General features: G+C 40.2%; 1 protein-coding gene across 1 annotated transcript in view; it reads right to left on the bottom strand.

Moving 5' to 3' along the window:
* Positions 1-13,164, bottom strand: part of LOC137536653 (uncharacterized) — a 46,623-nt gene extending 33,459 nt beyond the window's left edge. Inside the window, exons 1-5 of the mRNA XM_068258897.1 lie at positions 13,114-13,164; positions 10,960-11,110; positions 6,507-6,760; positions 6,226-6,362; positions 3,979-4,119 (exon numbers count right to left, since the gene is read on the bottom strand). Coding sequence (XP_068114998.1) covers positions 3,979-4,119; positions 6,226-6,362; positions 6,507-6,760; positions 10,960-11,110; positions 13,114-13,153 — 723 coding nt within the window. The 5' untranslated portion in view covers positions 13,154-13,164. The remainder of the gene's footprint in view (positions 1-3,978; positions 4,120-6,225; positions 6,363-6,506; positions 6,761-10,959; positions 11,111-13,113) is intronic.
* Positions 13,165-15,038: the final 1,874 nt, after the last annotated feature.

Raw genomic sequence — 15,038 nt, 5'->3', positions numbered from 1 at the left:
GCATCTCATGGCTAGTGATGGGTGGGCTGAATGTAATGTCATGAACCTCCATGCATCTCATGGCTAGTGATGGGTGGGCTGAATGTAATGTCATGGACCTGCATGCATCTCATAGCTAGTGATGGGTGGGCTGAATGTAATGTCATGGACCTGCATGCATCTCATAGCTAGTGATGGGTGGGCTGAATGTAATGTCATGGACTTCCATGCATCTCATAGCTAGTGATGGGTGGGCTGAATATAATGTCATGGACCTACACACATCTCATGGCTAGTGATGGTTTGGCTGAATATACAATAATACAATACAATACAATAACATTTATATAGCGCTTTTCTCCCATAGGACTCAAAGCGCTTAGGCTCTCTCAGATTCAGTAATTGGAAGTAGGATGAAGTATTCACACAACAAAAGTTATATTTCTGCAAATGCCAAATTGAACAGGTGGGTTTTCAGTCTGGATTTAAACACTTTCAGGGATGGAGCTGTCCTGATCTGTTGAGGTCAGGGTTGCTCGTAAACTACGCCAGCGCGAATCTACGCATCGTAGTTCATAGACGAAGTTTAAGAACTACACGTACGCATTTCCGCGTAGTCGTAGTCCCGCTATGCATGGCTTCGCCCGCTACGCGTAGTTGACGTATGTATTGCGAAGTCAACTACGCGTGCGGTAACTGCATTTATATGGGTCATTGCGCATGTGCAGAAATTTTATTGCCCTTTATACGCATACAATTCCACAATTTATGTTGGAATGTATGCTTATATTAGTTTGTGTATGCGCATAGTTAGCAGATTATTGCGGAAATGTTTCCGCATAAGGGCATAAGCGGTTGCATCAACTACGCTACGCAATACGTGAAGCTTGCGTATTTTAATGCGTAGTCTACGGCAGTGTTTCTCAACATTTTGTTGGTATGCACCCCTTTTAAGACCCTGTACTCACCAAGTACCCCCTAGCATAGCAAACATTATCACAAGTACCCCTTGACAAATATATATTTAATCGTAGTACATGATAATTGGTTCTAAACAATTTCCAAGTATATACTATTGCCTTTAATTAGCAAAAATACTTATTTTTGTGTTGTTTAAATAAGATGTATCTTTTTCTTAAACTCTAAATTTGTTATTCTTGGTTAAATATATCAAGCCCGAGTACCCCCTGGAACCATTAGACGTACCCCCTGGGGTGCGCGTACCACATGTTGAGAACCTAGGGTCTACGGTATACTAACGTAGCGAAGTGGCTGATTTTGGAGCAGTAGATTGCGAAGCGTATTTGCGTAAAAATACGCGTAGTTCCAGCGTAGCGAAGTTGGCTGACCATGACCATCCCTGGTTGAGGTAAGGAGTTCCAAAACGTAGGGGCAGCATGACAGAAGGCTCTTGGACCAAAAGATTCTAAGTGGACTCTGGGTATGACTAGATTATTAGAACCTGTGGATCTGAGAATGCGGGGATTGCTACGTAGCTGCAACCTATATTTTATGTATCCAGGGCCTAGATTATTCAGGGATTTAAATGTCAGTAGGCCGATCTTGAATAGGACCCTCCATTCTATAGGTAGCCAGTGAAGGGAGTGCAGGACTGGCGTTATGTGGCAGTGACGGGGTTGGTTGATTAGCAGTCTGGCAGCAGTATTCTGTATCAGCTGTAGGCGGTACAAGACCTTTTTTGGAAGGCCAGTGTAGAGAGCATTACAGTAGTCTGCATAGCAGTGGTATGTCAGGCCATGTTTTTGGATTCGTTTTCCAAGCGGTAACATGTAAATCGTGAAAAGCAGGGGAGAGAGGATTGAGCCCTGGGGCACCCCATACTTAAGTGAAACAGGGGTGGACAGGAAGGGCCCCATAGACACTTTGTGGGTTCTGCCACTCAAGAAGGATTGGAACCACTGAAGAACTATGCCATCAATGTCGCATGGACCTACACACATCTCATGGCTAGTGATGGGTGGGCTGAATGTAATGTCATGGACCTGCATGCATCTCATGGCTAGCGATGGGTGTGCTGAATGTAATGTCATGGACCTACATGCATCTCATGGCTAGTTATGGGTGTGCTGAATATAATGTCATGGACCTACATGCATCTCATGGCTAGTTATGGGCGGGCTGAATATAATGTCATGGACCTACACACATCTCATGGCTAGCGATGGGTGGGCTGAATGTAATGTCATGGACCTACACACATCTCATGGCTAACGATGGGTGGGCTGAATATAATGTCATGGAACTACATGCATCTCATGGCTAGTGATGGGTGGGCTGAATGTAATGTCATGGACCTACATGCATCTCATGGCTAGTGATGGGTGGGCTGAATGTAATGTCATGGACCTCCATGCATCTCATGACTAGTGATGGGTGGGCTGAATGTAATGTTATGGACCTACACACATCTCATGGCTAACGATGGGTGGGCTGAATATAATGTCATGGAACTACATGCATCTCATGGCTAGTGATGGGTGTGCTGAATGCAATGTTATGGACCTATATGCATCTCATGGCTAGTGATGGGTGGGCTGAATGTAATGTCATGGACCTCCATGCATCTCATGACTAGTGATGGGTGGGCTGAATGTAATGTTATGGACCTACATGCAAAACTAGTGATGGGTGGGCTGAATGAAATGTTGTGGAGTCAGACCTACATGCATCTCCCATCTAGTGATGGGTGGGTTTAATGTAATGTTATGGACTTACATGCATCTCATGGCTAGTGGTGGATTGGCTGCATTTTATGTCTTGGACCTACATGCATCTCATGGCTAGTGATGGGTGAGTTGAATCTGAAGATTAGGTTAATAGCACTTTAATGTATCCCTGTGGGGAAATGGGATAGGGACAGGGCTGGGTTTATGGAAAAGCCCCAAAGGCACAGGCCTTGGGTCTTTGTGGGGAAAACTTGGACATGAAATGTGGTTGCTGCATATGAAAGAAAAATGCAAATGGGGAGCAACACATGAAAAATGGAAACTAGTTCCCAAGGGAGGTGTACATACAATAGAGAGGCTGCATACATGGATGATATGCATGGAAGAGGGGGCTGCACATGGAATGGGAGAGGTGCTGCTGCACATGGCAGGGGAGCCTCAACATACTTGGCTTAGGGGCAGTAAAAGTAAAAAACTGGCCTTCGATAGGGAACAAGATTGGGAGGAAAGTGACTTATTTTCTAATTTATGAAGGCAAGGTTTGGATTTCCCCAATCATGAGTAATATAGATGTAGCTGTTTGCAAAATTGCAAGTTGTTATACACAGTGTGTACCTTCTTAAAGCTTATTAAAGAAATGTATAATTTTCCAAATGTCCAGAAAGTTAAATACATTTTAGTGTGGGATTGCACAACATGATCTGCTTTGAGTATGAGTTGCCAAGTTTTGCAAGTAGAACACTTTAACGTTGGTGGTCAGCATTTGGCCACCACTGTATTTGAGCAAGGAGAGGATTTTTTCTGGACTGCCTCTCCATGAAGATACACTTTGGAGATACTCGAAAGACCAAGTGACTGGGTATCAAAACAATATTAGCGGAAGGTCTATTATTTTTTTAATAATGCTGGTTACATGCATTTGCAAGTGACTCTCCATTCAACTCAACAATAACATCCATGAACAATCAAACTGATATGTTACAGAAAGTGAATCAACTGTGATAATTTTGTCCCAAATGCAATTTTTTTATGAGTAGAAATGCACAAAAATATACCCGTAATTGAAATGAACAGATGGTTTTAAAACATTGAAATGAATTTGTCTTTAACTTTTTTTGCGGTCATTTTAAAATTAATAGTGTGTTTATGCGCAGCATAACACGCTGTGTTGATGCCATTAATTGACTATGATGTTGCATTGGATAGGTAGAAACAAAAAAAAAAACACTTCTGTAGCTCAAATTTAATAATTTATTTGGTTATTCTCCTTTGACTATGTGAATGATCCTTCTAAACAAGGGCTCTAGTTGGCAGCTACAGTGCTGGAGATCCAGGAGTTGTAGTTGCAGACCCTGGTGTAGACACCGGGGTAGTTCCTCTGAGCACAGCCATATCCCCAGGAGACAATACCCTGGAGCCGTCCACCGCAGACCACTGGCCCACCAGAGTCACCCTGAGGAAACAATTTGCTTCAATTAAAAATTGTTTGAGAAAAGGCCAACACAGGAAGATATTTGCTTTTCAAATGATGTTAAAGTGCAACTCAATTTTAATTCAAAGAAAAAAAAAATCCCCTCAGTAAAATCATATATTACAGTAACTGTCACTACAAACTCACCTCCTTTTGGGTGCTGTCCTAATGACTGTCTTGTCTCACATTTGCTGCAGGAAGAAGTATTTGGGTGTGGCTAGTTACATATAGGTTTCGCAACAGTGGTGTCTTGTGACCTTCCTTCATTTTGTACCAGTGCATCACATGATGCTGCCATTGCCATGGAGATCGGCATTGCAATGAGTGATCGGGTGAGTTACACACTATAACTTCTAGACTACACAAGTCCGGAGGGAGGGAGGGAGAAGTAGCAGAAGGATTGAAAAAATGTTTGCCCAACCCTGTATTAGGGTTTGTATAACTTACTATTAAGGAGTTTATTTTCAAGTTACTGACACCAATGGTGACCAATTTGGTGTGTGCAGTACAGATGCACTCATCTTCAGAAGTATGCGTGTGTAGGGTGAAAAAAGGGGGAACACCCTGGACAAAAAAAAAAAACACACACAGAGACACTGGAGCCCCGATGGTGCAGTAATTCATGACAATAAAAAAGTGTTGTAGAGTCAATGAAATGCACTCGCAAAGATTGCAGATTGCAGGTTGCAGACGGGCAACCAACCACTGTAGGCAGGTGGAGATACACAAACCCGACTCCTCTCGGGTGACCAGCCAGGCTGAATGTAATTGCTCTCTTATACAAAAAGTTCTAGATGGTTGCAAAGGTGGTGTTAGGCCTATCCTTCCTATCGCACTGACATCATCTCTACTGTACTGCGCAGGCACAGAACTACTGGGCCTGCGCAGTACAGTCGGGATGACGTTAGCATGACTCTGAGAGCCGCTAGTGCAGGCATAATCGGCATCCTGCGCTGGAGGGGACCCCGGGCCATCGGCGGGGAGCAGAGCTGCGGCGAGGGCACAGAATGGCGGCAGCGGCTGGAGGAAGCCCCAGGTAAGTGGATTTTTTTTTATTTTAATTGTGCTCAGATGTGTCCTGTAAGGTTATTGGTGAAGCTACTTCTCCACATTCTAGGCATCGCATCAAATCTGTTCAGCTACTATCCACCACAATAATTTCAGCCCCCTCCCCATCATGTTCTAATAACAATCAAGGTAGAGCTGATGAGAGCTGTTTAAAATGTTAATGCGAAAAAGAGAGAACACCAAGAGCCCAATATAGTGTAGTATGCACTGGTAATGTATAATTGGAAAAGTAATAATTTTAATTTAATACTCACAAACCAGGGTTACCAAGTAGGCAACCACTGTCAAAGCAGGTGGGGAGATTGTCCTGACCCCACTCAGGATTAAAAAGTTGCTCTCTGTAGTAGAAGAAAGAAGGGTACAACCCTCCACCAAGGGTGGACTTGATGTAGATAATAGGATAACAGAGGTGCCAACAGGATAAAAAAACACTAAAAGAACTTAAAAACCCATCTTGGTAATAGAGGAGGCAGTGGTGGACTCACCTCCTCCAAGCAGAACACACGACTGTGGATTTTCAGTCAAAACAATTTTATTGGATTCTCCAAATAAAGTGCAACGCGTTTCGCGGGATACAAACCCGCTTCATCAGGCAACAACAGATAGGAGTAAACAGCATCTGCCAGTATCATCAACACTGAGCGTTGCACTTTATTTGGAGTATCCAATAAAATAGTTTTGACTGGAAATCCACAGTCATGTGTTCTGCTTGGAGGAGGTGAGTCCACCACTGCCTCCTCTATTACCAAGATGGGTTTTTAAGTTCTTTTAGTGTTTTTTATCCTGTTGGCGCCTCTGTTATCCTATTATCTAAAATGTTAATGCCTTATTCTCTTTTTTTTTTTTTTAAATCAAAACCAGGGTTCTCCAACATTCTCTTGTGTGCTACAGCTTTGGAGAACTTCAGTAAATCATACCCACAGATTTGATATAAATAGCTAAAAAAACATACAAACAAAAAAAAAACAGGACAGGATAAGCATGACAAAGAAACAAAATATTCATTTAACTATAGGTTACCTGGCAGGAGTCTTTGCCACCAGCCAGATAGCCAGCACAGAACATGTTCTTGGTGATCTCTCCGGGGTAGGCGCTGGAACACTGGCTGTCGCTTAAAATTGGAGCATCTAGACACTGCAGAAGATCTGGATAGTTGGCTAGAGTAAAAATAAAAAAATAAAATAACCAAATTAAAACAATGAAAGATATTCTAGGTGATATCTTACATATGTGGTCTTTGTATTGTAGAGTGAAACATCAGTTGAGAAATAAATCTGTTTTATCTGCGGTTTCTGACTTACTTCCACTGCTCAGAGTGTTGCCCCATCCGGAGATCAGACAAGTGGTGCCGGCAGCAGCACAGCCGGAGGGCAGAGACACAGCCTTGACGTAGGAGTTGAGGGTGGCTGATTTGGAGAGTTTGATCAGCATGATGTCATTGTCCAGGGTTCTGGAGTTGTAGCTGCCATGTCTAATGACCTTGGCGGAGTTGATGAACTGCTCGGTGCCCTCAGAGACAGCAATGTTGTGCTCTCCCAGTCTCACCTGAATACTCCTGTTGGAAAATGCATGAATAGGAGTGTTTATTTATCATAGCAAAGCGTACTGCTCAGCATTGTCCATTCAATACACTTGGAGACTAAATGGCTAAATTAAATGATACGTTCTGAGTAAATAATAATGAAAAAATACTAAATACGCCCAGCTAAAAATGGAAACAAAAACCAGCACAACATCACGTAAACATTAATACATTTGTTAAAAACGCCCATCTAAAAATGTTGTACCAGATGTGATGTATAGAATCTGCATTTTTAGCAGTCTGCCAGCAGTAAAGAAGATGACCTGTAGGCTCACGGTGAATCGAAAAAGCATAAACAAATTTAATGGTGAGGATCATTTCTTGATCTATCAACTTATTTTTAAACTTCTCACCTTGTAGTGTCTTTTTTTTTGTACCATTACGGAAACGGAAAAGTCTAGTTTAAAAATTGGATCAAGTGAAAAATACTAGTTTAAAAATCAGATCATGTGACCTGGGGAAGATGAGATACAGAAGTTAAAACCCAACTTAAGATTTGTTTTTATTTTATTTTAGTTCTTGATATTATGGGAAAGACTTGGAGACTTTTAAGTATTTTATATGCTGCCTGTCTCCACTGGAATATACCACCTATTACCGTGGTTTCACAGAGCCATGTATCTTGCACTGATGATGAGGGCTAAAACACTAGAACTGATCAATGAGATGCTTGTATACAAATGTATTGCCCATTCTATACAGTTTGGAATTGAGCCAATCCAAGTCAGAGGGGAGTACATTTGATTGGCCTAGTGTCAGCATGCAGACATTTTTCATTACATAATTGCATGAAAGCCAGAAAAAAAAATAATTGACCATCTCTACATGAAAAGCTTTCTGTGAGTTGGATTGTATTGCTCTGAACAATTAACCACTTCTCTACCACACTTTTTTTCCCCTTCAAAAGCTCTTCCCATTCATTCAGTAATAATTTTATCACTAATTATCACACTGAAATGATCTATACATTATTTTTTGCGGGTTAAACTAGTCTTTCTTTGGGCAGTACTTTATGCTAAGAATTATATTATTTTATATGCATTTGACAGGGAAGAAGAAGAAAAAAATGAAAAAAAAAATCACCATTTTTCAGCTTTCAGCCATTGTAGTTTGAAAATAAAATGTGCTATTGTAGAGAAAACAGACACATTTTATTTGCGCATTTGTCCCGGTTATTACAATGTTTAAATTGTGTCACTGGTACAAAGTATGGCGATAATATTTTATTTTGGGTTAGGGGTGAAGGAGTTTCAAAAATAATGAAAATGTATTTTATTTTTCTATGGTAAGTGAATAATGGCGTATTTGGAAGTAGTTTTACTTTTTGGCCACAAGATGATGCTATACGTACTCAGTTTTCTAAAAATAGAAAACAGAACCAAATATTTACATGTGTTTATAGGTGTTTGTAAACAAGGATGTAGAAAAGCGTGGCAGAAGTTGCTAAGGGCTCTTTCACATTAGGGCAGATTTTGTGCGTTAATGCAAGCGGCTAACGTTTGCGTTAACCAAGGTAAGATGAAAGTCCATAGACTTTCATTTTACCTTTCACACCGGATGCTGCGTTTCGATGCGTTGCGGGTCCGACGCACCTGGGCGCAGTTTTTTGTCCAAAGCACCCGCGAGCCGGCGTTTTCCGTCGGGTTTAATTACCAGCTACCGCCGCTGATAGCGTCACACCGCAGATACCCGACGACACGCTGCAGGCAGACAACGTGTGCAGGAGAAAGGCTCCTGCACTCGTTGTCTAATGTGAAAGAGCCCTAAGTGGTTAATATGCTGTAGCTATGTTATAAGTTAAAAGGTTCTTTGCGTCTCAGCCATATAAAGAAATGATTAGGATAATTACCCACTGCCCTGAAGTTATTCCTTGTGATGGTAAATCTGTGTGTATTACTTCCATGTGAAGCTTTAGTACTTAAAATTAGGGATGGTTGGCGATGCCTATTTCTGATTCCACAGAAAATCTGCATTCCGCCTTTGCCGATTACCGCTACCGATTCCGCTTTCTGCTACCGATTTCTGCATTCCGATGCGGATTTCCGTGGTAATCGTGGACATTTCCACCAACCAAACAGCGATTTTCTCAAAAACTATAAGGTCTTTCTGAAAACTTTTTTTTCATCTTGTTCACTCTTCTTTTTAATAAACCCTGAAAATTTGGCGTGTCTAGGACCTATGGGGGCTTTGCTATTAACCGCTAAATTTGGCAGATTTTGACTGTAATGTAAAATGCAGAAAATCATCCGCATTATCCGATATGCGGTAATTTTAATCAAATCAGAATACTCAGAATGAATAAGCCAACCAGAGAATGCAGAAATGTCCATCTAAATCCCCATTCTTTGATTGGTTTATTCATTCTGAGTCTTCTGATTGGATTAAAATTACCGCATATCGGATCATGTCGATTTTCTGCATTTTACATTACAGTCAAAAGCCGCTGACTTTAGTGGCTAATAACAAAGTCCCCATAGGTCCTAGACACACCCTCCAATTTTCAGGGTTTATTAAACAGCAGGACTGTCAACAAGAAGAAAAAAAGTTTTCAAAAAGACCTTACAGTTTTTGAGAAAACTGATGTTAAATTTCCACGAATTCCGTCAGAAATCGGCGAAAATCCGCCTACCGCACTTGTATTACCGATTTCTGCATTCCAATGTGGAAATGCAATTTTCCAATCAGAAAGGCAGAAATTGCATCTCCGCAGAATCCGAATGAGCATCCCTACTTGAAATTACCTTCCTTCTTGGGAAGGCAAGTTGTTGATTATACAAAATAACTGAAAACATAAAAGTAGCCTGAAGCAAAAATTACAGGGAATCAATCAAATCAATCAAATCATTCATTGATCTTCGATTAGGCTACTACAGATTACAGAATAGGACTTGTTTGGGGAACCCCCCAAAAACTACCTGTATGTGGAAACCATGCTTATAGGTCAGTCCAGTCATTTAACAATCCATTCAGTCAATCCATCCTATTCCCAGCACTGGACTGAATGTGTCTATAATGACTAGACAAACACCATTTATATTGTAGTACGAGGTAGACAGAGGCGCCAAAAGTATAAAATGAGGTAACATTTTTAATACATGGAAGTGGGGGAGGAGTATACAGCAAATGTCATCCGAATCTGGGAAGAGCGCCTCTTCCCAGACTAGGATGACATTTGCTTTATACTCCTCCTCTCACTGCCTGATGAAGTGGGGTTACGCCCATGAAACGCGTTGCAATACCTTGTGGAGTGTACCAATAATAAAAGTATTTGTGTTATAACTTAACACATCTATTTGTCGTGTCCTTTGGAGTGATTTAGGATCCACCTCCCTCCACTTCCATGTTTTAAAAATTTTACCTCATTTTATACTTTTGGCGCCTCTGTCTACTGCATCAATCCACCCTAGGTGGAAGGGCAGAAACCCTCGTATTTCTTCTTATCTACAGAGAGTGACTTTTAATCCTGAGTGGGGACCGGCTTGTTCTCCCCACCTGCCTATACAGTGGTTGCCTAAGGGGTAATCCAGGTTTGTGAGTATCCATTTACTTACTCCAATTTCCTCACCTTTACCAATACATACACCATATTGGGCTCTTGGTGTCACTATTCTCTTTCTACTACCATTTATATTGTGCTTTTCTCCTGGAGCACTCAAAGCATCAGAGCTGCAATCACTAGGACGCACTCTATAGGCAGTGTTAGAGAGTCTTGCCCAAAGTCTCCTACTGAAAAGGTGCTGGCTTATACTGAACATTCATTTTTTGTTTATTTTGGTTCTTGCAATTATTTTTGTCTCCTAAAATATGATGTAAAATTCAAGTTTAAGAAATGAAGTCTGAAGCAAAATTAATTAATGAAATGGCCATTTTTTGCTTCATCAGAAGAATGTTGTGTCAAAAAGGAATGTTTTCTTGAACATATTTAGCATTTTTGTAATGATGATTTTTTTTCTAATTAACTGAATCCAATAGGTCATTAGAAAAATGTATTTTTACAAAAATGTTGCAAAAATTCTGTGTATGTTCATCCCTTATCTGACTAAAAACTTGGCTTTGCATTGAATTGTTTACGTTCTCTAAAAATGGATACACATGTAGGCAGCATGACTGTAATACACTTGCAAAAAAATAGTCAAAAATAAATAAAGGAACTGTAATTAATGTGCGCTTACGATTTGTAGCAGTGAGCAGCAGAGACCACCCACAGGCTGTTGACCAAGGTTCCTCCGCAGAAGTGGTATCCAGAGCTCAGGGATGCCTGGTAGGGTACAGAGTTTTTGGCACAAGTGTAACCTCCAACGATCTTATCATCATCCAAAGCAGCTGTACAATAATAGTGAAAATACATTTTATAGCAGGAGACCCAATAAGACTCCAGATTTTTTATACTTGCCAAAGTTAAAGTAAAAAATTTGGATTTGGTTCACATGAATTAAATCTCATTGTTTATTTTTCAATGTAACTGGAAAATATCTATTCAGCTCTTTCCAATGAAAAAACAAACCCTCAAAATATTTTTTTTTTAAATGTTTTGGCTTATTCTTAACAAACATTTTTGTTTGTTGGATGCTTACATTTTTTGTAGGTAAGGAAAGTAACTGATAAAAAGAGATACAGTATTTCACGATTCAAAACAAATAAGAAGAGATAGTTTGATACTAAAGTTTTCTGAATCAATCTTATGACAGAAATGCATTATTTCTATGCAGTAGAAATGGTCAAAGAGATGCAGATAGTTGATGCCCATTTTATGCTAAAATGGTACCCAAAAGTTGGTAAAAAAAAAGTACTATCAAATGTATTTTGTGTATTTTATTGCTTGCTGGTGGCTTAAAGGGAACTAGAGCGATATGGGTGTTTCCTTTTAAACAATACCATTTGCTTGGCAGTTCTGCTGATCTCTTTGGCTGCAGTAGTGGCTGAATCACACACCTAAAATAAGCATGCAGCTAATTCAGTCTGCCTTCAGTCAGAGCATCTGTCCTGCATGCTTGTTCAGGGGTTGTGGCTGAAAGTAGTAGAGACACAGGCCCATATGCAATTAACTTTTTCTCCTGAGTTTTCTCCTGGGTGAAATTTTCAAAATTGTCAATAAAATGCCTTTTAAACCACCAGCAAGCAAGAAAATACTCAAAATAATGTTGATGGTACCTTTTCACCTACTTTTTGTACTTGTTCTATTGCAAAGTACCAAAAAGCTATTATACATTGAAGATGAAAAATTATCTCCTAGGAGAAAACTCAGGAGAAAAAGTTAATTGCATATGGGCCACAAAATCAGCAGGAGAGTCAGGCAACTGGTATTATTTTTAAAAGTAAAAATCCATCTCCTTCTCAGTTTAGGTTCCCTTTAAAGGGCATTTTATAACAAGTTATGAAGTAAGTAATCATTTTAAAAAAAAGAACAGCCAATAAGGCTTGGTTGGAGGGGCCACTTTAGAGCTGTAGAGAGAAAAGAAGCAGATATGGGCCCCTATTCAATTCACTTTTTACCCTAAGTTTTCTCCTAGGAGTTTTCATCTTTTGTTTAAAATACATGTTCAGCACTCAGTAATTGAAAAGTACCAAAAAGTAGGAGAAACGTATGGCCAAAATTATTCTGAGTATTTTCTTGCTTGCTGGTGCCTTAAAGGGACCTGAAGTTAAAAGAGTACACTTACCTGGGGCTTCTTCCAGCTCACCGTAGGCAGCAAGGTACCCCGGCGTCCTCCTGGCTCCTCTCCTTGTGCCTCTGCCGGTCCCCATTACCGGCGTCACCCGGCAGGTCTGTGCATGCGCGGGTTTTCCCGGGTGACGCCGGTAACAGGGGCCGGTGGAGGCACAAGGAGAGGAGCCAGAATGACGCCGGGGGACCTCGCCGCCTATGGTGAGCTGGAAGAAGCTCCAGGTAAGTGTACTCTTTTAATTTCAGGCACTGCTCGGGGTCCCTTTGAAAGGCCTTTTATTGATAAGGTGTGAAAATATCTCCTGGGAGAAAACGTAGTGGAAAAAGAGAATTGAAATATGGGCCAAGGAGTGTTGTGGGACAGAGACATCTAGTTGTACCATTCATGATGGACTGTAGAGGCAAGAGTCTTGTAAGTGAAACATCTGGTAAGAAATGTTTGCAGTAGACGTAGAGATTATGAGAAATGTATTGCTGCCTCTAGACCTGTACACTTGATACAGTGTCTAGGCTATTAGGAATGTCCAACTCACATTCCCTTTGATGGGTTCAGGTACCACCTAAGTAAACTGACTTGTAGTGTGTATAAGTGCCAGCTCGAGCATTAATAGGTGGGAAAATTGGAAAGTGTTTTATAGTATAATCAGAACAGAAGACATACCTGCTATGCTGAACAGAACTGCGAGCACAAGGAACTTCATGGCTAATTGTCGTTGTGTTGAGTGAGGCAATAGATTTGTTAATCTCAAATTTATACCCTGAAGGTGAGGTGTGCTAAGAGTCATTCCAAAGTAACATGGCCTTGGCAAGAATTAATGCAATTAAATAAATCATCTAATGATGATAAATCTGTGGGCAATGCCTGGATGCCACATGTTTCAATTTACATGGTTCCCATGTGATCACAACCAGCTTTCTCTTGTTTGGCCAGATCCTCACTCAGGTTGCCAACTTGCCACACCTTGCAGAAGTGTTATAATACTCATTAACCTGTGAAATTGTATTACACAATGAGAGATAGTGTACAGGTTGTAAGTGGCTCAACACTTTGACATCTGAGCAGGGACTACTCAACAAAAAAGTTGCTTAAGGCACCAGTGTGTAAGGAATGGGATTAAGTTAGGGCAAGAAGCGACATTAGAACCATCGGGCTGTGGTTATGGCGGGACTAGACTTTTTTTCGTTGCTGATGCTACCGCTATGTGAGAATCGTTGTGCGGAAATACCAGCTACTAAGGTGATTTATGGATGCATCCAAAAACAGGGTATCTTTCAATGGCAGGGGTAAACCTTTTTTTAATACTTTGTACTAACCTTACTCTTTCATGTTCATCATCTGTGTCCAACTAGCATTTCACTGTGCATCCTCTTCTACATACTTTAACATATGTGCTTTAATCTGTGTATAGCGCTTTATGTGTACAGCCTCATTAAAAGTGCAGCCAATTTCTTGTGCCCCTATTGACTTTGTAGCTCATTAATATTCCTGATTAAATTTGCAGGCTATTATAATTATCTGATACCACTTATCCAACATGTACAATAGAAAATATACATAAAATAGGCTAGCATTAGGTGATCGTAATCAGCTAATAACAATGCAACATTTCTCGTAAATGTTTGCATTTATGGCCGTACGTAATTACGACTTGGACATTCTATAGATTTTGTTTGATCCATTCACAATTTCACTTAAATTTTGTGGAATGTCATGCCATCATAAGCAATTAATAGCAAAGCCCTCATTCATGCTATTATTATCAATAGATTTAACAAATGCAAAGACATTTTTTTTTCAAATTGTGATTTTTCTAAGTTTAAAAACCGTTTTTCCTTTGCATTTTTAAAATAAATGTTTTCAAAAACGATAAAGGTCTTTTTGAAAAAATTCCTTTTTCTTACTTGTTTCCACTCTTCTCCTTAACATACGTAGCAATTTTGGTGACAATACACATGTGGGGGCTTTTGCTATTAAAGCGGACCCAAACCAAACATTTTTTTAATTCAAAATATTTAGTTGCACCACTCTGACACATGCAAAGATAAACACTCCTTCAAGCCTATGAGCATTTCAGTGCATGCTTTTCACCCTTCTCTTTTCATAATTAGGGTTATACTGGGGGCAGCCATTAGCAATTCCTCCATTGCTGGACACCACCTACTCCACCAGTCTGCCGGATTCTGTCCCGGCAATATGAAAGGAAGGGAGGGGTTCCTCTAATAAATGTAAAATATTTTATATTTGCCATCAAGCAGCTAAAAAAAGGCTGTTATTTATTATTATAATTTAACAATTGATTTTATTTCTGAAATCTTGTATTTTTAATTTGGGTCCACTTTAACAGCACACAATTATGCAAAAAATATGTGAAATTACAGTTCCTGATAACGTTTATAAACTAAATTAACTATGATTTTTCCAAAATTATGCTTAACGCTTTCACATTGTAATTGAAAATTATGATGTGATGTGGAATTACGATTATGCAATTACGCCCCCCTCTCCCCCCCAAAAAAGTGGGGGCAGCTGCCTACAGCCTCTGCTGATGTAAATATCCCAGAATACATCCTTGTGGGTGCTCCCTG

The sequence above is a fragment of the Hyperolius riggenbachi genome, chromosome 10 (genome assembly GCF_040937935.1).
Source record: "Hyperolius riggenbachi isolate aHypRig1 chromosome 10, aHypRig1.pri, whole genome shotgun sequence".
Lineage (NCBI taxonomy): Eukaryota > Metazoa > Chordata > Amphibia > Anura > Hyperoliidae > Hyperolius > Hyperolius riggenbachi.
Note: the sequence above shows the minus strand (reverse complement) of the source record. Positions and strands in the feature narration are given on the sequence as shown.